Genomic DNA, 23,630 nt, shown 5'->3' on the forward strand with positions numbered 1-23,630 from the left:
AGACTTAACAAGTTTCACAAAAATTCCTTCGCGATCATTGCTGCAATCGATTGCAAGAAAATGCATATTAGTGAAATTATATTATATATAAAACGCTAACGTTAATTGCGATAACGTTAATAAATATTTGATAAAAATTATAATATAAAAAATCTTGAATCCAATTAACAATATAATTAATTATTTTATTAATTTTTTAAAAGTTATTTTTTGCTGAAGAATCACAAATATAATTATTTCTATAATTTTTATTATAAGATATACTTTTTTAAATATTTTTATTATTCTTTAATATTTTTATAAAGAATATTGTTTTTTTTATTTAATAAGCAAAATAATCAAAATCATAAAAATCATAAAAAATCATAAAAAAATCTTATGAACGCATATTAATAAAACATGAATGTGCAGTATATATTATATAGCAAAAATTGTATAGATTGTTTTATTTTTTATGTAAAAAAAAAAAATTTTAAAAATGAAAAAAGATATTTACAATATCTAATAAATGAAAACATATTTTAAAATATCTATTGATTTCAATAATTTATTATATTTTGTTATATATTTGTAATCTATCCATTGAACTAATATAAAAAATTAATATAAAAAATAAAAATAATATATGCAATAATAATTTATATCATCATATACATATAATATGTAAATTTATTCTTGACTTTAACTAATTCAAGATTAAAAGACTCTTTAAAAAGATTCTTATTAGAAAAACTCTTAATTTTCAAATTTTGCAATACTCTCCAAAATAATTCAAATTAAAAAATAAAAAAATAATTTATACAAAAATTCGATCAAATAATTAAATAAATACTCGTAAAATGCGTTCTTTCCGATTATTTTTTAAATTATTGATTATATTTAAAAAATATGGATGAAATTTGACTTAGAACAAAATGCATGTTTTATGTTTTATTCTATATTTTTTTTTATATCGAATGATTTTCAAAAAAAATAAAAAAATTAAAAAATAAATTTATGAGGATATCTTTTCTCTTTATTTAATTCAACTTAAATTTATAGATTATTTTTTTTATTAATTGAAACTATTCTGGAAGATGGCATAAAAAAAAAATATTGAAAAAAATTTCGTTCGATTGAAATACATCAAAATAAATCAAAAAGATTGATAAAATAAAATAAAATTTAATAATTCATATTTTATAATGATTTTCCTGATAATGAAAAACAAAAGAAAAAAACGTATTATATTTTGATTTATTGATTATAAAATAATAGTAAAAAAAATTGAAAATTGTAATTAAGTATAAGTAATTCTGTTAAGCACTTTTTCTCTGTGAATTTTTAATTATTATATTATTCATAAAATAATATTCATTAAAAAATTAAATTAAACTATTAAGTCTATAAATTTTTTATTGATATTACAACTATATATATATATATAATTTATAATTAAATGTTAACATTCTAATTTATATTTTTAAATATTATAGTTTTGAAATATCTTATATTTCTAATAAATAAAAATTTTTAATTCGAAATAGATTAAATAATGAAATATGTGTACCAATAATATTGAAACAATTCTTATTAAAAAAAAATAAGCGATCAATTCTCATTTTACGCATTGTACGCACGTATTAATAATATTGCTGCATTCAATATAAGTATAATGCTTTCAATTAAAACCAAAAATGTGCCCTTTCTGTTTACGTTTTTGATATTAAAGTCCGTATTATTTTCCAAAAATATATTTTTTTCTTCTTTAATATATTAATATAATAACGTTTCAAGTAATAGAAATTTATTAATAACTTTAACTTTAATATATTAATATATATAGACATGATTCTCTTATATGTATATCTTTATATTTCAAAGTCATAATTTATAAATAATATATAAAAAAATAATATTTATAACAATAATATACTTAATATACTTTATTATATAATTATACTTTATTACAATAATAATGGATATCTTTGAATAAATTTATCTATAAAAAAATTCTTTATAATTCTAATTCTAAGAATTGTATATATAATTCTTATCAGAATAGAATTGTATTTTATATATATATATAAGATTCTATGTTTTATATATTTTAATACAACATATTATTAATACAAAGTTATTTTTTTCATAAATAATTTTCAAAAATAATTTTATAATATTTATTAATAACTTAAAAAATTTTAGAGAACAAAAATATATATATATGTTTAAAAATAAAATATAAATAATATATAAATAAATATATATTTATTAAATTAATAAATAAGATTTTAAAATAATATTTGCGAAAATATTTCGTAATAAAATGTAAAAAGCATGATTAATAATACAGTTTCCTTTTTTTTTTACTTGTTAATTTAAAAAACTATATATTTAGTTTTTATTTTAAATGGTAATAAAAAATTTTCAACATATTATTTTGTTTTAAAAGTTAAAATAAAAATAATATTTTAAATTATATAATTATATATAATAATTAAATATATTATATATATTATAAATATAGATAAATATAGACAAATATAGAAAGCAATTACAAATATAATTATAAATATAATAAAGTATTATTAATAAGATTTATTGTAAAAATTTCATATTTAAAGATGATTTAATACAAAATATATATATTTATAAGAATATAATGCCAAAAATATAAATATTCATTTTAAAATTAAAATTAAAATTTCTTTTTATTATAAAATAAATAATGTAGAAAAAAATTTTTAAAATTCAGTTTATGAATATATTTAAAATTATCAATGAATTAACAATCATTGTAAATCACCATTAAGCAATTTAATATTGATTTAAATAATTACATATAAACTTCGATAAATCGAATCCGGCATTATAGATAATTAGTTCATGAAACTTGAATTTTAAGTTTCGATCATTAATTTATTTAAAAAAATATATATTTTTTATGTATTATTTATTTTATATTTGATTTCTATTTATGTTAATATAAAAAGAAAAATAGAAATAAATAAAATCTGTTAATCAATTATTTTTAATTTAAATCAAAATTTGACGAAAAAAATATATCAAATGTTTTAAAATATTTTTATAAATATTATAAATAATATTTTGATATCATGCATGCGTAAGCAATGTTATATAAGTAATACATATTCAAAAATACATAAAAGAATTTATACTTACATGTAATAATATTTATAAAACTATTATTATAAAAAATTAATAATTTTTCATTTGACAATAAAATTGAATTCAATTTGGATTGAAGTTTTTAAAAATTTCATTTCATTGATAATATTACTGTATATATTGAAAAGCACACTAAGCATATTAACTGTCTAACGAATAATTAAAATTATTTTTGTACAATATGTTAACAATCTTTATGATTATAACTAAAATAATTAAAAATTTTAATTGAAAGAAATACTATATATTTTAAATTTTATGTTTACTATATGTTTTAAACGCGTGATTAAACAATCAATGAACATTTTATAAGGAAATATTACATAAAATAACAAATCATAACAACATACAGCATCCCTTAAATCATAATCAAAAGAATAAATTATATATTTAAGAAGAAAATTAATATATTTAATGCTCACTCTAATATGGTTTCTCATGTAATTCAAAGATGTAAATCATATAAAATGTAATAGAATAGATATAGTCATATAAACACAAAAAATACAACAGAAAAAAAACGTAATAATTGGCACAAAGTACAAAATTTGACACAGAAACTCGACTCTTCACTGTTCAACTTTCAATTAAACTATGTTAAATTTTTATGCATCGACTAAACTATATATGTGATACATTACTTACATATGGCGACCTCTCTAACGATAAATAACGGTAAAAACGATCAATCGATAAAGCAGGAATTTCAAAAATCTTATTTATGTTAAATAATTGTTAACATGTAAAAATTTCTTACTTGTATTATTTTGTATTATTTATTTTACAAATTATATAAAATCTTGTTTATTTTTGTAAAATGTATATTTTTTTTTACATGAAAATATAAAAACTAATATTTATAATTATTTTATATATTTTAAATCATAAATTCAAAAATATTTAATATTTTATGTAATACGTCATAATATATATTTATATTTTCAATAATGATTATATATATATTGAAATTTATTTATATATTTTAATGTTTGTTTTATATTATTTTATAAAAAATAAAATTTTTACATGCAATACAATTGAAATTATAAATATGTCAAATATCTATTTATTAAATATTAAAATTAATTTAAATTTATTAGTAATAAAAGTTTATGTAATTATAATTTAAATTATAATTGTATGTTAAATGTGAATATCTTTAAAATGAATTTTTATTTTTAAAAGAATATTCCTTACATAGTGATTACAAGAGATTTATAAATGTGTTTGTTATTCCATATAAAATGGTGGAGCCGGATTAACTCTCATTTTACATCGTTGCATACGTAGTTGGTCATTCGATATTTAAACGTTACAAAGATGACTACAAGATTTTGCGGAATCAAATTAGGACCTTCAATAGAAGTTTTTGCAATTCATAAAGCTTTTTTAGAAGATACTCACGAAAAAAAAGTGAATTTATCTATAGGAGGTATGTTGCAAAATTTTTAATATTTTATATTTAAAAAAACAAATATATATAAATAAATTTTTGTATAATTTCCTTTTTATAATTTAAAAAATGATTTTTTAAAATATAAAAACTTGATATTTTTTTAAAATTATCTTATTTGTCATTTGATATTACTAATGAATCTGTTCTTGAATGACCTCCAGCAATATCTAGTGATTACATAACACATATAACATATTGTTATAGAATATAATTGCTTTTTAAATATTAAATAATATATAAAATTATTATATAATTTAAATATTTTCTGAAATTTATAATTATAAAATTGTTTATTTATAGCTTATCGAACAAGTGAAGGAAAACCATGGGTATTACCAGTTATACGGAAAGTAGAAAAATCATTAGCTGCAGATGATTTACAAAATCATGAATATCTCCCTGTTTTGGGATTAGATGCTTTTTCTCAAGCAGCAACAAGACTTTTGTTGGGTACAGATTCTCCTATCATTGCCCAAGGTCATGCTTTTGGCATTCAAACATTATCTGGCACTGGTGCATTGCGTGTTGCAGCTGAATTTTTAAATCGTATTTTACACTATGATGTTTTTTATTATAGCAAACCTACTTGGGGTAAATATTAATAAATTTTAAATGAAATGATGAAAGAGATATTTATTTATATAATTTTTAATATATAATATTTATTAATAGAAAATCATAAACTTGTGTTTTTAAATGGAGGATTTAAAAGAGCTTGTGAATATAGATATTGGAATCCAGAAACATGTTCTCTTCATATAGAAGGAATGCTTAAAGATCTTAGAGATGCTCCAAAGAATGCTGTAATTATTTTCCATACATGTGCACATAATCCTACTGGATGTGATCCAACTCCTGAACAGTGGGAGAAAATAGCAGATATAGTGGAAGAAAATTATCTTTTTCCAGTTTTTGATACTGCATATCAAGTATTATTATAGATAATATATATAGTTATCTATTTTTAAAATAATTTTAACAATAATATAAAAGATATAATTTTTTAGGGTTTTGCAAGTGGTAATATAGATAAAGATGCTTATGTAGTAAGAAGATTTGCTGAACGTGGAATAGAATTTATGTGTACTCAAAGCTTTTCTAAAAATTTTGGTTTATACAATGAAAGAGTTGGAAATTTGATAGTTGTTATGTCTGATACAAGAGAATTAGCTCAAGTTAAATCACAGTTAACTTTAATTGTTCGAGGAATGTATAGTAATCCACCAAATCATGGAGCAAGATTAGTTGCAACTGTTTTACAGAATCCAGATCTCTTCAAACAATGGTATAATATAAAAAACAAAATAATAAAATTATACACTAAATATAAATATTTTCTAAAAATATCAAAATATTTCAGGAAAAGTCATATGATTACAATGTCTACTAGAATAAAAGAAATGCGAATGAGTTTATATGAAAAATTGGTTCAAAAAGGAACTCCAGGTGTTTGGGATCATATTACTAAACAAATAGGAATGTTTTGTTATACAGGTCTAACTGGTTAGTATTTAAAGAAACTATTTTGTTATATTTAATAATATATTATTTTATTTAAATTATTTCAGAAAGACAAGTTGAATGTTTAATCAATAATTATCACATCTATATGTTACGAAGTGGTAGAATAAATATATGTGGACTTAATGAAAATAATGTAGATTATGTAGCAAATGCAATTTATGAAACCATTCTACTATATCCACAAAATCAGCAAAGTTGTACATGTTAAAAAATGAATCAGATTTCATATGGTAATAAGTATAAATTGTCATTAAAATTTTAGTGTTGAGCAATTGTTAAAGTATAAGAATATTTTATATGCATTGAAGTTATGTTATAATCATAAAAATTAATATTATATAGCTATTTTTGTTATTTTAGTTAAAATTCTCAATTAATTATTGGGATATTTATCTAAGATATTTGTTTCTTTTCTAAAAAAATTCTTAATATTTCTTAAAAAAATTTTCAAATTAAATTCTCTATTTCGTACATAATTTAAAGAATTTTGTTAGAAATCGCCTTGTCTCTAAAAGTACAAAATATCAACAAAGTATTATGAAAATGCCAAATTTTAATACATATGTAATCGCTTATTATTAAAGTGATTTTTATTAAGCTTAATAGTTTGTAGGAAAATATTCAGAAATAATAAAAATTCATTGTGTAAAGTTTTACTTTAAAATAATATTGTCTTATAATCAATATAAACAGTTAAAAATTTTCAAAAGTCTCTATTTTTCTATTATTTAGAAAAAATTGTTAAATCATATACATTATACAAAGTTTGAAATTATCATATATCATATATTCTTGTAAATAATTTCAGAATTATATATATACATATATATATATCAGTGATATTATTAATGAATGAGACCAAGTTTTTAAAACTATTCTAAATAACTATTCTTGTTATATATAAAAATAGAAATATTTTTTGTATACTTTCAAAAAAATATTTTTTAAATAGAATTTTTCTATCGACAAATATGTTTTATAAAATGTTATCTTTATATAAATATTTTATATTCGATATTATATTTTTAACAATCAATTAATATATATATATATATATAAATACACTTTATTAACAAAAATCAATGACTGAAGAAAAATTATAATCAAAAATAACAATAGAGCTTTAATAATATTTTAATAATAAGCGATATATTTATGAGAATTATATAAAATTTGAAATCATTGTTCCTATTTACTACTTTGTTCTGAATAAAATAATTGTTATCGTTTTCCATAATATACAAAAAAAATTGATATTGCAATTTTTTGTATTTATAGAATTGAAATCAGTTATATATATTAATATATCTTATAATTAATATTAAAACGTTTCATTTTCAATAAATAAAAAACAAAAGAATATTCTAGAAAACATGTATAACTTTCGTTTAATATAGATATAATCTATTATGCTATATTAAAAATAGAATAAATTTTTTTCCCCCTAAATGCTTCCAACAATTTATAAATTATGAAATAAAGGATACAAATGTCAAACAAAATCATATCAACTTATATATAATAATAATTATGTTTTATAATCATTTTTTTAAAAGTATTATATGTGAAAAATATAATTAGATATTGAATTTTTTTAAATTTTATATATATAATATAATACTAGTTATATATTATATATACTAGTAATATTTATATATCAATATTAAAATTAATTATATATCAATAATAAAATCATATATATTTTTAACATTTACAAAATATTTAATAAATAATATATATATGTTATATGCATATATATATTTTTAGTATTATTATGTAATTCAATTAATTTAAAAGAATATTTCTTGTTCAAAAATCTGGACCAAATTCAGGAAATTCATCTTTATAAAAATTATAAAAAGATATACTAAAATTAACATAATTGTAATAATTATTCATTGTAAGTAAAATGTAAAAATATATATAAGATATAAATAGTATTTATATCTTAAATCTATTATGCTATTCTTTATAAAAATATATGTACATAACATTCATTGTAACATTTATTATTATTAATATTACATAATATTATTGTGTTAAACAATTTTTAAATTGTTTATTATAATATACCTAAGTGTACTTTTTTGATTAATCTTATATACTGCCAAAAAAATTAATAATTTGTATAAAACGATAACAAAATTTAACTATATATATATATATATATATATGTATGGTACATATATATAATGTATATCTAAAATATATGTGGTACAAAATGCTATTTACATTTTTCAAAATATTTTGTTAAAATTAATATAAAAAAAATATATTATTATGATATTAATGTATATTTATACATTAAATTCAAAGTATCACAATAAGAATTAAAAAATTTAAGTGTTATAATAAAATATTTTTATATAAGGAATTTTTATATAACAGGGAATCTTAAATTATTGTTACATATTATTGAAATATATATAATAAAAGTAATAATAAGCAAATTAGTAATTAACAATAAAATAAAATGTAATAAAGTAATTAATATAATAAATAATATTTCTATATTTTATGTAATTAATATTAATGAACATAAAATATGTAAATTACATTGTCCATTTTGATGTTTTTCTTTTTAAATCAATTGTTTCATTAGAATTAATTACAGAATAGTATTTCGTATTAGAATTATGTTGCATATAAACAATATATCCTATACAACCAAACATTGCAATGGTTCCAAAAATCATTATTATTTTATTCTGAAAAAGAAATCAGATTATTTTAAAAAAATGCTTTTATAATTTATTAATATTATAATTTAAAAATTCAAATATTTAATATAAATATATAATATTTAATTATATATATTATATATTATTTAATAAATTATTATTAAATAATTTTATAACGAATTTTTAATATAAGAAAATATATAATATATAAAAAATTTTTATGTTTAGGAATTAATAATTATTATATAATCGTGAATCTATTATCTATAATATCTATAATATATTATCATCATTATATATTATATATTAAAATAAAATAAATAAATTAAAATCATTATAAATTTACTTCAATTTGAAAAATAATCTTACCGGTTTAACATATAATTCATAATTAATTGCACGAAATAACATTGTACTCTTTAAAGATCGTAAACCATCACCTGGTATTACTTTCTCGTTTTTCTTATTCATTATAAAATTAAACAAATACCTTTTATTTAATCCTTTATCTCGTTTAATCTTATTTAATCTTGTTTAATTTAATATTATTTATAATGTTTTATTTAATTGAATAAAAAATCTATAATAAATTTTTTATTAATAAAAATCAAAATTTTTAATTTGAATTATTATACAAAAGGAATAACATAATCTTATACATTATTGTAAATTTATATTAATAGAAAAAATAAATGTAAAAAAATGATTTATGTCACATATTTTTTTATTGAAATATTCAGGAAATAATTATTTACAAAACGTTTATTTGATCAATCTTAATATTATACTTACAAATACTTACAAATACTTTCTATAAGTACTTCTTATCCCATAAATGAATACCTAACCTTCTTTGGTATCAAAACAAAATATATAAATAGATACAAGTTAAGTATATGTTATAGTTTATATCCTTTACACCTGATAATAATTATTTGGTTGTGACAATTATGGTACGAAAATTAAAATATCATGAACAGAAATTGCTAAAAAAAGTTGATTTTATATCATGGGAAGCAGATAATAATTTGCATGAAATAAAAATTTTGAAACGTTATCGAATACAAAAAAGAGAAGATTATACGAAGTAAGTCTATTGCATTATTGAACATAAATTTCATAAATATATATGCAATTAACATTAATTATTTCAGATATAATAAATTGGCACGAGAAATTCGTGAATTAGGCAAAAAAATTAAAGAAATTGACGCAGAACATCCATTTCGAATAGAGCAGAGTGCATTATTATTAGAAAAATTATATATGATGGGGCTTATAGCAACAAAATGGGATTTGTCTTTAACACAAAAAGTGAGTGCCAGTTCATTTTGTAAAAGACGTTTGCCAGTTGTTATGGTACGAAATAAAATGAGCCAAAACTTAAAAATGGCTACACAATTCATAGAACAAGGTCATGTTAGAGTTGGTACAGAAGTTGTAAAAGATCCAGCATTTTTAATAACAAGGTATGCATCAAATATTTTTAAATAAAATATGAAAGAATAAATATAAATATATAATAAATATAAATATTAATAAAAATAAATATTAAAAAATAAATATAGAAATTTGGAAGATTTTGTTACTTGGGTAGACACATCGGCTATTAAAATACATGTATTAGAATATAATGATGCCGTAAGTAATAAATATATATTCATATCATATATTAAATTAATATTAAATTTATTAAATTTATTAATGTTATATACTTTTCTATTACAGAGAGATGATTTTGATATGGCATAAGTAAAATAAGAATATTAAAATTAAGATTTTATTATATGTATCTTTCTTAATTTTTATTAATAATTAATATTAATTAATATTAAAATTCTTATATTTTATAAATTATATCGTATATTTAATAAATAATTTAATTATAAAAAAATTTCGTTTGTGTATATTTATTGTTTGCAAAAATATCTTTATATTTTTAATGATTGTTTCTTATAAACTTGAACTATATATTATATTTATGCATGATATTTAAACAATTACTAAAAGATAATATAATAAAAAATTTAAAAAAAGTTTATATTGATAGACATATTTTTAGACTAAAAATTAAACTAAAAATATAATATTGATTTAATAATTTTAAGAATTTTCATTATCAGTTTTTTTCCAAGGTTTTATTAAAAATAAATTCTTTGAAAAATTATCTAAATCATTAATATAAATTCTATTAATATATTTCTTTTATAACTTTTAAATTTTTTATTTCTAATGTTTCGTAATTGAAAATTACGCAGATTGATAACAAATTTTTTCTGCTTAAAAATTTTGATTAATAAATGTTATTTTTTTTAAAAATTGTTAATATTTGAATTATTTTTTTTTAACTTTACTAACTTTACTTTTTTAACTTAACATAATTAAAGATAGTTTTAATGATAATAACTATGATATTTATTTTATGTAATGATTTAATATACTTTATTTTTTTTTCAGAACAATCAATTTTATCATAATTTTCATTAATCTCATTTTTTTTTGTTTATATATATATAAATTGTTATAAGTGAATTTGCAATGGAATTGTTCATATTTTTCGTAACTTTCTTTTTTTTTTTAATATGATTATTCGATATATGTTCATCTATATTTCTATTATATTATTGTATTATTATATTATTGTTATTATATTATTGTATCGATATTTTTTTTAATATTATATATTATATAATATATTTTCATCGTTTAATTAAAAAAAAAAATGATACTCTGATACTATATATATATATAGATTGAAAGTTAGAATTGCAAAAACAAAAACTAAAATATTTTTTGTTAATATTTTTTTCTGTAAGATTTTCAATGATATAATTTTTCATTTTGAATTAGAAATCGTATTTCAAACTGGAAATGAAAAATTAGAAAAAAAAAATTTAATATGAAAATAAAGTATTTGTTAAAGTATTGATTAAAGATCGATTTATTATAAATTTATTAATTGCTTCATGGTGAAACCTTTAATGTATTTAATTGCAAATACATTCATATTCCATTCAATAATCAAGTATATTTTATCAGAAATTTCGTTTAAAATGAACAACGCATGTATTTCATTATTACAAAATTTATAAAAATGATCTAAATAATTTTTTTCATGATTTATATAACTTTAAAACATATTTCTGATATTTTTCATAATTTTTTTTTTCCATAATTTAACATATTGAAATAAATATTATTTAAAAATTTATTTTCATAAATTTTTAAATGTATTTTTTAAATTTATTAGGTTGCTTAAATTATGAAATCTAAGATCACGTTTTTATGGAGAACCATTCATTCATATACTTACAATGAATACATAATTACTATTTCTCAATATGATACATGTTATATGTTAATAGTTTTACATTAAAATCGGCAGTCATCGCTGGTCTCTATGACACATTATCACATTCCATATTCACGTTACATCATAAATTTTTTATCTAAAAAAATAACTCATTTATTACATACAACTTAATTTTAGTTCATTTATTTATATTCATTATATTATTATTATTATATAAATATTTTTATATTTCAATTTTTTTTTATTCATTTTATTATATTATTATTTATCCTCAATAATCATGCATATAAATTCATAATAGAAAAAACAAAAATTTAAAGAATAAATGAGTTATTTTTCTTTTTATATTTTTCTATGATGTTATTATGAAATCGAATGGACGTTGTGTCGACTCAGGTCCCCAAGTATCCTCCCTTCCATCAACTATTTACAAAATTCTTCTTGAAATTCATTCAAAAAGTACTGTAGTCACACTTGTTCAAAATTTTTACCAATATAGTATCAGTATAGTATCATAATTTCGTTTTATAAAATACATTCCATTTCCATAAATATCTATTGCTGCATACTGCCATTACAAAAAATTTTATGCAAATGAGAATAAATGAATTCAGATGAATGATATATTTGTCATGAGTATTTGATATTCTTATTTTTTCAAAATTAGATTTCTACAGTATTTTTGTTTCGTGAGTTTCATTTCATTGAATGAACATATGTAAAAATAAAATACTTGAAAATCTTACATTATAGAAATTATACATATAGAAAAATAATTTTTGTTAATAATATTTGTAATAATTTTTCAATTAATTGTTTATTACATTCATCAATTAATTTTATCATATTTTTTATTCATTTTTATAACTTATGCTTTTATTGAAGTTTAAAATTATCAATCTTATTGATTTTAATTTTATAAATTGTTAGGTATATCCTATCTTATCAATTAATTTTAATAAGATATTTGGCAATTTTTTAAAAAATTTTAAAATAAAATAAATTTTTATAAATATAATTATATTTAAAATTTAGTATTATTATAAAATCAGATATTTATATTTCATATTATTAATATATTACTGTTATAATTGTACTACAAATTTTAATATATAATAATATATGATACCAAGTATCTTATTAGCAATTATTTTCAATCTACATTAATGTGTTAAATTATGCTTTCAAAAAATATTTTTCTCATGATTTTTAAGAATTTAAAACAGCACTTTTTACACGCATTCCTGCTTTTTATTTAATTTATCAATTAATATTCGCTTTATTATTAAAGAATAAAACAAACAATATATATCATATTATATATAATTTGTGTATAGTACATAAATAAATAAAATGGAACTAATTGATAATATTATATAATATTTGAAATAATTATCAATATAATGAATGGCTTGTAATAACATACAGCAATAATATAAAAGATTATTAATTTTTCAATCGAATAAATTTGCTATTTACAAAATTAAATATTTAAAAGGTAGATATGCTTTTGAAATTTAATATTTATACATATCTATATTAATTTCAATTTCTTTTTTAAATATTTCATAATACATATAAATAAATCTTTTTTTAAAATAATTTAATATTAATTATATGTATATGTTTTTGTTCAAAATCAATATTCTATTTTGACTATAAAAATTAACTTTATAATTATTTACAGCTTTTGTAAGTGACTTATGTTGCAGGGAATATAATTGAAATTAATTAAAATATTTTTGTACACGTTATGTTTTCATTTATATAAATTAAATCAAAAAAATAACGACTATTTTGGAATTTTAAATCATAAAAATAATATTAAATTCAAATTTCATTCCTATCACACAAACAACCGCCATCTTAATAAAAACAGAATTATCAAATAGATTAAAACAAAATGAAAAATCAATAAAAATAATATGATATAACACTTTCAATTACAATTGAAGATAATTTTTTTTAATTCTTTGATGAAAATTATATAATGTTATACGTATTCTTTACTTTTTATATATAAAATTTAAAAATAATTTAAAAATATTGAATTTTAAAATTAATACTCTTATATACTTCAAGATATAACTAAACATTTTTATAAATTTATGTAACATTATACAAATAATGAAGAATTAAATCATTTCCATCTTTATGCTTGAACACCTTTGGCAAACAACAGTTCTACATATAAAGATATGCATGATCTTAGATTTCTTACTGAATTTTACATATAAATTTTTTTTTATTTTTCTATTGTATTAATAAAATATTTTTAAATGTAATAATCATATAAAAGTTAAAACTTTTATAAATAAATGAAAAATTTGCCATTTTGTATAGAAAAATATAAAACATACGTTGTTCTTCATTTTTATCTTAAATATTTTGTTATAAATCATATCAAATATTTATAATTATATAAGCAAAATTATGAATTACATTAGAGAGAAAATGTTCTTATTTTTTGTAATCGAATAATTTCTATTATCATGATATTCAAATATTTAATATTAAAATTAAAAAAAAATTTGTTGAATTTACTGAACATTCAATTATTTATATACTATTCAATTTTTGAATAATATATATAAAAATCTTATACCTTAAATTTGCGATTCATACAATATGCATTTATGCAATTTTCATATAATAATTGCACCATATAATATTATATAATAATATATATTATAATATATATTATAATATATATTAATATATATTATAATAATATTATATAAAGCGTATAATGATGCATTAAAATATTTTCTTATTTAAATTGTTTATAATATATATATATATATATATTATATACAATATATATATATATATATATATATATATATATATATATATATATATTGTATATAATATATATATATATATATATATATATATATAATATGATCTTTTATTTTTTTTTTTATTATATAGTATATTTTTAATGATGATGTAACTGTTAATGATAAAGAATTATGTATTATGTAATCACGGTTGGTGCATCACGACCAGTAAATTCACGTAAATTACTTATTTTTAATGCAATAGTAACTAATGGTTTAAGAATTTCTTGAGCATCTTTGTTTAAAGATGTTGGATCATCTTCATAGCTATCAACATATACACGAATAGTAGCTCCAGAACTTCCTGTACCAGATAAACGGTAAATTATACGAGAACCATCTTGAAATAAAATTCGTAATCCCTGTTATAAAATTACATAATAATATATATTATCTCAATATTTTCGTATATGCTATATATTATGTAATGTAAAATGTATAGAATTATAATACGATACCTGTTTGCTAACTTGACTTCCATCAACAGGATCTACATAAGAATAATTGTCACTTGATTTTACAACATATACTTTATTTTCAGATATTAATTTTGAATTTATAAATTCAGGTTTTTGTATTTCTGATTCAATATGTTGCATCATTCTATTTGCTGCTTCAGAATCACAATTTTCATAATCATATCTAGTATATATATTATATAAAGTTATAACATAATATATTAAAATAAAAATAATATATAATAATAATTAATCACATAACATAATAAAAATACCTCGTAAAAAAGTTCCTTCCATATGTTTGCCAATGATTTAATAATATATCTTCTACAGATTTTCTAAGATTTGCAATTATACTTAGCCATGCAAGACAAGCCCATATTCCGTCTTTCTCGCGAATATGATCTGAACCAGTGCCAAAACTTTCCTCTCCACAAAGTGATAGAAGACCAGCATCCATTAAATTTCCTAATAATAAAATATTAATGAAAAATATTATGTTTAAAATGTTATTATAAAAAAATATATTATGTAATTCAAAAATAAGTAAACATTAATATATACCAAAATATTTCCAGCCTGTGGGTACTTCATAAAATTTAATACCATTTTTAGCTGCAACTCTATCTACAGCAGCACCTGTTGGCATAGATCTAGCATATCCTTTAATACCAGTCTTTTTAAAATATGGTATTGCATTTAAATTGGCAGCTAATACAGCTAGTGAATCAGAAGGTGTAACAAAAAAAGCTTTTTTACCTAATATCTATAATCAATAATATCAATAATATTAAATATAAGTTTACTTTTAATTATTCATTTTTCATATGAATTAAAAAATTTTATTTACCATATTTCTATCTCCATCCCCATCAAAAGCAGCACCAAAATCATATGGACCATTTTTCATAGCATTTACTAAATCTCTAGCATATGTCAAATTTGGATCAGGATGAAGTCCACCAAAATCTTCTAATGGAATTGCATTAACGATGCTTGAATTGTCAACACCTAATTCATTACTAAATATTCGTTTTACATATGGACCAGTAACTGGACAAAAAGAATTATTATATAATATTGAATATATTAAATTTACATTAATATAAGTTTTGCATACCTCCATTCATTGCATTAATAAGAACTTTAAAAGGAGGATGATCATTATTTCCTTGTAATAATGTTTTAATACTAGAAAAATCAAAAATATTTTTCATATATTCCAAATAATCATTAACAGAATCTATTATATCTACTATAAATGAATTTCCATCCACTTGTATTACAGTACTTTGAATTTTGCTTATATCTATGGATATATCAGATATAGTTTTATAATTCTTGAGCACTTTAGTAATGTCATAAATTTTATTTGTGACATAATCTGGAGCAGGACCACCATTTTCACAGTTAAATTTAATACCAAAATCAGCATCTGGTCCACCAGGATTATGAGATGCTGTGAGAACAATTCCTCCTAAAGTTTTATATTTTCTTATTATAGTAGATACAGCTGGAGTTGAAAGTATACCATTTTGACCAATTATTAATTTTTTTACCTAAAACGTTTTATTAGAATTTAATTTTTTTTTTATTGTTATTAATAAATATTTTTAGAATTAAATAAAAATTATTTAGATTAAATTAAATGATATATTCATAATAAAAAAATTAAAAGATAATAATTATTTAATAAAGTAAAATATAAATATATTCTTGATTTAAATTTAAATAAGTTAAAAAATAAATAATTTATATTTAAATGATATACTTACTCCATTAGCTGCAGCAATTTTGATAATTTTTTCTACTGCTTCTTTCACATAATATCTTCCATCACCACCCACAACTAATGTACTACCAAATAATTTGTCTCCAAGAGCTTGTAATATTGCTTGAATGAAATTTTCTGTATAATGTTCTTGCATAAAAACCTGTACGGCTTTTCGTAATCCGGACGTACCCGGCTTTTGTCCATCGTATATTCGGGTTTCTATAATTATGCTCGTTACAGTATTTGACATCTTTTAAATATTATATTTAATAATATACTAAAATAAGTAACAATTAAAACAAAAAATAATTGTTTTTATGTTAAATCAAATAACAATAAAAATTTAGATTTCAGAATTTAATAACACGTCCTCGATGCCTGCTAGCAGACTGAACTTTGTCTACCAATGACACACAAGGGCACGGATCACCATCTTGAAACATTGCGCCCGCGCTTTACTTATTGACTAATAATATCGGCTTTATGAAAATGGATCTTTCGTAGTACATAAATATTTTTACAGTAAAACATTGATAATAAAATATAAACATTTAAATGATAAAAAATATCAATAATAACAAGTTTATAATGACGTCTTATTGATTTTAGTAGTAATTTCCGTTTAACATGAATCACGTAAGGTAAATGAATAAAAATGCTAAATTAAACTTGTCTTATCATTCCTATGTCTTAAACAAATAAATTTAACATACAAATTTTATTTATGTTCTCATTTACAAGAAGTAAAATTCATTTAATATTTGTTTGCTATTGTTTTTCAAATACAGCTACTTTTCAAAATTTTAAATTATATTGATATTTCAGAAATTCATATTTTCATAACATAAAAAATTGAAAGTTTATATAATATCGCAAAAAAATTTATCATTTTTTTGAATGAAAAAATATGTTACATCATAAATTCTTTATATCTTGTTATTCTATATATTTCGATATTTTTTTCTTAAGAATACTTAAAAATATAGAGAAAAATGTTTAAGTATATAATATATAAGTATATGCGTAGACGATTATTGTGACGACTAATATTACTGAAGAAAAATAGGGAGTAGGGAGCTTGTTATGTCAAGGATGTCCGATATAAGAACGCGGATTTATAAAACAGACGTTTAGTTGTTTAAAACAACAGTTTTCTCGAAGTTTCATTCATGTTATGTGTGCTATAAGTGAAAGGTGCTATAAATTATACATTTTATTATTGATGTTATTATTGATGCAATCTTATTGAATATTAAAAATATAAAAAAATCTTAAATTATAGAAAAGATAAATAAATTTTTCTCTTTCGATTTCCAATCATTCTTTTTATTATGTTTATATAAATTTTCAGAAAATTATAGAAATAACGAATTCATATAATTACAATTTCATTTAATTTTAAATTTAGAATTTATTGCAAAAATACAAATTCATTAAATTTTGTAAAGTTTTAGTGAAATTAACTATTAGATATATTAACAATTTGTATATTATAAAAGGTATGTAATTTTTATATTATATTTTAATTAAATATTTAAAAATATAAATATAAATATATTTAAATGTGTTTAATAATACATTACATATATTTTCATAGTTCTATTATATGACATGTATGTATATGCATAAATTAAATATAAAATGTACAAGTATCAGAATGCTTGGAAACCTTGCATACATCATAATAATGGATCTGAAAGTGTACCTTTAATCTCTTCAGGATCTCATATTAGTGTAGAACCCGTTATATTTCAAGATTCTGAAACTAGTGATTTAGAATATATTCCAACAAATAGTTATTTCAAGTATCAATTTTTTTGCTACTCATTAATTAACAATATTTCTATTTATTATAAGAAATCTGAAATTATTGTTTCTTTTACCATATGTTATTATTAATATTATTGTGAATAGTAATCATTTATTATGTTTCTTATAGATATGGTAGTCTCGAAACCTGTAATTTACATTCTAATATTACTATAATACCAAAAAAATCTATTACTGAAAATCATACTTTAGTTACATCTTTAACATTAAATACTTGTTCTTCATTAAATGTAATCCAAGACAGATGTTATGAAATCCATAATACTGATTTGGTAAGAATATTACAAACAATATAAAACTGCATTACAATCTTCCAAAAATATTATATCATATTAAAGTTAAATATTATATATATATATACAGAAATGATATTAACTGATTATCATTATTTAAATTTGATTATAATCATTAAGTAAAACTTTTTTTTATACTTATTTCTATAATTTTTATTTATATATATTATTATATATATATTTTTCTTATGTATTATTGTGTATTATATATTATCTTTTTTTTATATATTATATAATATTATATAATCTTTATGAATATTAAAAAATGCAAACTAACTTTTATTTACAAATAAGTTTATTATAAATAAATTTTTATCTTAGTTTTATTAACAGGAAATTGCGGAAGATACATGTAAGGATATTAAATCAAAACAAAGTTCTTTAGTTACAATGTAAGTAACTATAATTCTTAATATATATATAATATATACTTAATATTTAATATCTAATAAGATTATTATGTTGTACAATAAATATATTATATTACATAGAATTGCTTCTAGAATTCCATATGATTATTGATAAGCAAAAGGAAGTTTTGATTATTGTATTTATTCCTGTATTGATAAATATAATATTAAATTTAATATCAAGCATAATATAGTATTAATTATAAATTATTATCAACTATCATGTTATCATCAAGAAAAGGTTCTGGGTCAATTCTCTTAATACAACATTCAGAAATCTAATCATATTCATAAATTTTTTGTTATCTCTTGGTAGTCATATTTTTAATAGGTCGATGATGAGAGAAAAATGAAATCTTGCATCAGAAATGTCTATATACATTTTGAATATATCAGATTATAACTTTTTTTTTCCTTTTATATTATATCATTTTCCTAATCTTTTAACTCTTGTTTTAATCTTTTGTTAATATATGTATAAAAAAAAATTTATATTTGCAATAATAAAATTTGTTATATTTTTAACTTAAAGAATAGGTAATCTTGAATACTTGGTTAAATATATTAATTCTATGTTTGATGCTTTTTTTTATTTATAAAATTTTTAATAATATATTTTTAATAAAATTTTTAACTTTATAATTTAAAATTTTTTATACAGAGTTTGAAATCAAAAGAATATATAATTAACATAATATATTATTATATATTAATATATTATTAACATAATATATCAAACTTAAATATTATTATAAATATTGTTATAAAAGATTTATAAATATTAATTAATATATATAAATATTTTATTATAAATATTATATCATTTTAAATAAACTTACCTATTTAAATTGAATTTCTATTTATCAAATTTCACCAAAATTAAATTAAATTCAAAACATATTAAATCCATAATATTAAATTTCACTATTAATCATACAATGTTTCAATTATCATTCAAAAAATTAAATATACTATCATTCGTTTTCATATCTTAAAAGCACATATCTAAAGCATAGATAACATAAAACAAAGAAATTTTAAATTATACATAGTTAGTGTATTGTTTTTTTTTATTTTAAGAAAAAAAATGCAAAAGGTTCACAGATGTATGTTTTTAAGAAATGAAAATAAATGTAAGTATCAAACGAACGTAATTATGTCATTTATGTTTCGACAACATCGGGTGGTTGTAACGACAGTACAGTATATTCACATTAGGGGTTAGCGCTCTGTCGGTTGCCTGGGTAACAGACATTCGAAAGGTCAATGTCCGTTACTGGTACTTAACAAGGAAATCACATAAGATATTATAATTGAATAGACTAAAAAAATTTATAGACTAAATAAAGAATAAAAAAATATATAATTTATATGTAAGCAATCTATACTAACATGCTAAAAATTTAGATTATTATTTTATTTATTTGTAATTTAATAAATTTTTTGTTTATAATTATAATCAGAATGAAATTTTATTACATGTGTATTTCTTAAAGTTCTTTAATATTTAAAAATATATATATATCTATTTAATATTATATTTTTAAATATATATATATATATATATATATATATATATATATATATATATATATATATATATATATATATATATTCTATCATAAATATATAATAAATAATTTAAAAATTTTTAATAATAATATATAAAAATATTTAATAACAAAATTTTAATAACATAAACAATTTTTAATATGAATGCTAATCTGCACAAAAGAATAAAAAGCATATTTTTTTATTATATTTAATGCATTTTTAATAAAATTATAATTACAATATATTTTTGGTTTTTAAATATCTATTTCTCTTTTTCTTATTTTTAAGTATTTATTTCTCTATTTTTATTGTTTTTAATTTTATATATTCATATTTCTATAGATTTTCAATATGGAATACAATATTAGGTTCTTCTTTATTAACAATACCATGGGGTATTCAAATGGCTGGCTTTTTTCCTGGTATTCTTCTAATACTTGTAATGAGTGGTTTATGTTTATATACTGCTTATTGTCTTTTACTTGTACATAATTATTATGGTAATAAAAAATATTTTGTTCCTTTTGTACATATTTAAGAAAATTAATACAATAATATATTTATGATAACTTGATGTCTTAGGTGAACAAAAAAATATAGAAGTAATTCAATTGTGTCAAATATATCTTAATAAATGGGCAGAATATGTTGCTAAAATTTTTAGCATTACAGTTTTATTAGGTGCAACTATAGCTTATTGGGTTTTAATGTCTAATTTCTTGTATAATTCTGTGAATTTCATATATGGTAAATATACAAAAGTAAAATTTGTTTTATTTATTATATATATATATACTATATAAATTTAAATTTATTTTTTTATAGATAGCGTAGTTAGAGTATCTCAATTTCCTATAATTGATAATACTTCTTTTACATCAGAAGGTAAGAATATTTTATTTATTATAAATTTAATCAAATTTACTAAATATTAAGAAAAAATTTAAGAAATAATTAAAAATAAATAAAAAAAATAAGAAAAAATTAATAAGTATTATTAATTTTAATTATAGTACTATGTCCCAAAAAAATAATTTATAATAGTACAAATTTTATAATGCATGATTATACATATAGTACTTTGGGACCACTTTGGGATTTATATAAAACAGTTCCTATTTTTCTTGGTTTATTAATATTTCCATTTTTGAACTTTAATAGTCCTACTTTCTTTGCAAAATTTAATTCTCTTGGTAAGTATATAAAATTATTTTTTTTTTTACTTATTTTATGATATTTATTTATTTTTCTTTTGATAATTATAGATAAATAATTTGTAAATTTAACATTTTCATTCGATTTATAAATTTATTTATTTTCACGAAATATTTTTTTTTAATATTATATATTTCATAGGAACCATATCAATTATATATTTAATAGTGTTTATTTTGATAAAATCTTATTCATGGGGTATCAATATGAATGAAATAGAATGGAAAACTAGTTGGACATTGAAATTTTCATTTCCTGCACTTTCTGGAATGTTGGCATTATCATTTTTTATTCACAATATTATAATTACTATAATGCAGAATAATTGTGATCAAAGTAAAAATGTAAATAATAATATCTTCTTTTTTTCATAAATTTACTTAGATTTTTAAAAAGTTTTTTTTTCTATAGGGAAGGGATCTTTCAATAGCTTATCTTCTTGTTACTTTAACTTATATTACAGTAGGTATAGTATTTTATGTGTGTTTTCCACTGAATAAATCATGCATTGAAGATGTAAGTAAAATATAAAATAAATAAAAAACTAAATACAAAATTTTCAAAAACTACAAAAAGCAAAATTAAAGATTAATTTTTTTTACAGAATTTATTAAATAATTTTCAAAAATGGAATGGCTTGACAGTGGGTGCTCGAATTGTTCTTCTTTTTCAATTATTAACTGTTTACCCATTGCTTGCATATATGCTACGTATTCAATTACTTACATCTATATGTAAAATATTTAATACAGGTTGTGTTATTGTGATTAATATTATTTTAGTATCTGTATGCATTTTTTTTGCAGTATTTGTACCTTATATTGGTACAATAATACGATATACAGGTGCTTTAAGTGGTTTTATTTATATCTTTACCTTACCAAGTTTATTATACTTGGTAATTTTGAAAAAACAAAAAAAATTAACAATTTTTTCTCTATTTTTACATATAAGTATTCTAATTTTTGGATTTTTAAATTTGTTAGCTCAATTTTTTATTACAGAATATTAAATATATTCGATTTTAAATTTGACAAAATATTTTAGATAAATATAAAATTTTATAATATTATAATATAGTTAGAAAATAAATAATTATATAAAAATGTAT

General features: G+C 18.3%; 5 protein-coding genes across 12 annotated transcripts in view; 3 read left to right on the top strand and 2 right to left on the bottom strand.

Annotated features, from left to right (window-relative positions):
• LOC107998018 (protein draper) overlaps window positions 1-3,786 on the bottom strand; it is a 29,371-nt gene extending 25,585 nt beyond the window's left edge. For 2 of the 5 annotated variants that reach the window (XM_062085516.1, XM_062085510.1), the window contains exon 1: window positions 3,163-3,762. The gene's annotated coding sequence lies outside the window, so the exon portion shown is untranslated. Of the gene's footprint in view, window positions 1-3,162 lie in introns of all 5 variants that reach the window. The other 3 variants (XM_017057018.3, XM_062085514.1, XM_062085509.1) reach the window with 3 other exon arrangements.
• A 395-nt stretch (window positions 3,787-4,181) lies between these two features.
• On the top strand, window positions 4,182-8,195 carry LOC107997944 (aspartate aminotransferase, cytoplasmic). The gene is made up of 6 exons (XM_017056894.3): window positions 4,182-4,600; window positions 4,925-5,215; window positions 5,297-5,553; window positions 5,632-5,909; window positions 5,985-6,127; window positions 6,193-8,195. The coding sequence occupies exons 1-6, from the start codon at window positions 4,489-4,491 to the stop codon at window positions 6,354-6,356; spliced, it is 1,245 nt and encodes a 414-aa protein (XP_016912383.1). The 5' UTR covers window positions 4,182-4,488; the 3' UTR covers window positions 6,357-8,195.
• A 1,026-nt stretch (window positions 8,196-9,221) lies between these two features.
• On the top strand, window positions 9,222-10,723 carry LOC107997960 (U3 small nucleolar ribonucleoprotein protein IMP3). The gene is made up of 4 exons (XM_062085554.1): window positions 9,222-9,916; window positions 9,984-10,298; window positions 10,398-10,470; window positions 10,558-10,723. The coding sequence occupies exons 1-4, from the start codon at window positions 9,780-9,782 to the stop codon at window positions 10,579-10,581; spliced, it is 549 nt and encodes a 182-aa protein (XP_061941538.1). The 5' UTR covers window positions 9,222-9,779; the 3' UTR covers window positions 10,582-10,723.
• LOC107998035 (phosphoglucomutase) lies at window positions 10,498-19,065 on the bottom strand. 2 transcript variants are annotated; one of them, XM_028666761.2, is made up of 8 exons: window positions 18,923-19,065; window positions 17,219-17,436; window positions 16,564-17,002; window positions 16,294-16,496; window positions 16,008-16,209; window positions 15,719-15,911; window positions 15,444-15,627; window positions 10,498-15,347 (listed from the first exon to the last, which is right to left on the bottom strand). In XM_028666761.2, the coding sequence occupies exons 2-8, from the start codon at window positions 17,369-17,371 to the stop codon at window positions 15,123-15,125; spliced, it is 1,599 nt and encodes a 532-aa protein (XP_028522562.1). In that variant the 5' UTR covers window positions 17,372-17,436; window positions 18,923-19,065; the 3' UTR covers window positions 10,498-15,122. The 2 variants fall into 2 exon arrangements, with proteins under 2 accessions (XP_028522562.1, XP_016912531.1); XM_017057042.3 differs by lacking the exon at window positions 18,923-19,065 and having other exon boundaries at window positions 17,219-17,473.
• Window positions 17,645-23,629, top strand: LOC114577559 (sodium-coupled neutral amino acid transporter 9 homolog). 3 transcript variants are annotated; one of them, XM_028666762.2, is made up of 11 exons: window positions 18,288-18,716; window positions 18,815-19,022; window positions 19,157-19,319; window positions 19,674-19,732; window positions 21,647-21,804; window positions 21,887-22,051; window positions 22,130-22,189; window positions 22,318-22,497; window positions 22,661-22,863; window positions 22,931-23,035; window positions 23,124-23,629. In XM_028666762.2, the coding sequence occupies exons 2-11, from the start codon at window positions 18,859-18,861 to the stop codon at window positions 23,529-23,531; spliced, it is 1,665 nt and encodes a 554-aa protein (XP_028522563.1). In that variant the 5' UTR covers window positions 18,288-18,716; window positions 18,815-18,858; the 3' UTR covers window positions 23,532-23,629. The 3 variants fall into 3 exon arrangements, with proteins under 3 accessions (XP_061941534.1, XP_061941533.1, XP_028522563.1); XM_062085550.1 differs by lacking the exons at window positions 18,288-18,716; window positions 18,815-19,022 and adding an exon at window positions 17,645-17,858; XM_062085549.1 differs by lacking the exon at window positions 18,815-19,022 and having other exon boundaries at window positions 18,275-18,411.
• The last annotated feature ends 1 nt before the right edge of the window (window position 23,630 follows it).

The sequence above is a fragment of the Apis cerana genome, linkage group LG15, assembly GCF_029169275.1.
Source record: "Apis cerana isolate GH-2021 linkage group LG15, AcerK_1.0, whole genome shotgun sequence".
NCBI lineage: Eukaryota > Metazoa > Arthropoda > Insecta > Hymenoptera > Apidae > Apis > Apis cerana.

Excerpts from the sequence above, each read along its gene's own strand:
- LOC107998035 (XM_017057042.3), bottom strand. The coding sequence starts at position 17,467 with ATGTCAAATACTGTAACGAGCATAATTATAGAAACCCGAATATACGAT. Across the intron at positions 17,003-17,218 it reads AAATTGCTGCAGCTAATGGA|GTAAAAAAATTAATAATTGG; the intron begins GTAAGTATATCA and ends AAAACGTTTTAG. Across the intron at positions 16,210-16,293 it reads GGGATGGAGATAGAAATATG|ATATTAGGTAAAAAAGCTTT; the intron begins GTAAATAAAATT and ends TATTGATTATAG.
- LOC114577559 (XM_028666762.2), top strand. The coding sequence starts at position 18,859 with ATGTACAAGTATCAGAATGCTTGGAAACCTTGCATACATCATAATAAT. Across the intron at positions 19,320-19,673 it reads AAATCCATAATACTGATTTG|GAAATTGCGGAAGATACATG; the intron begins GTAAGAATATTA and ends TTTTATTAACAG. Across the intron at positions 22,190-22,317 it reads TACTTCTTTTACATCAGAAG|TACTATGTCCCAAAAAAATA; the intron begins GTAAGAATATTT and ends TTTTAATTATAG.
- LOC107997960 (XM_062085554.1), top strand. The coding sequence starts at position 9,780 with ATGGTACGAAAATTAAAATATCATGAACAGAAATTGCTAAAAAAAGTT. Across the intron at positions 9,917-9,983 it reads AAAAGAGAAGATTATACGAA|ATATAATAAATTGGCACGAG; the intron begins GTAAGTCTATTG and ends TAATTATTTCAG. Across the intron at positions 10,299-10,397 it reads CCAGCATTTTTAATAACAAG|AAATTTGGAAGATTTTGTTA; the intron begins GTATGCATCAAA and ends AAATAAATATAG.
- LOC107997944 (XM_017056894.3), top strand. The coding sequence starts at position 4,489 with ATGACTACAAGATTTTGCGGAATCAAATTAGGACCTTCAATAGAAGTT. Across the intron at positions 5,554-5,631 it reads TTTTTGATACTGCATATCAA|GGTTTTGCAAGTGGTAATAT; the intron begins GTATTATTATAG and ends ATAATTTTTTAG. Across the intron at positions 5,910-5,984 it reads CCAGATCTCTTCAAACAATG|GAAAAGTCATATGATTACAA; the intron begins GTATAATATAAA and ends AAAATATTTCAG.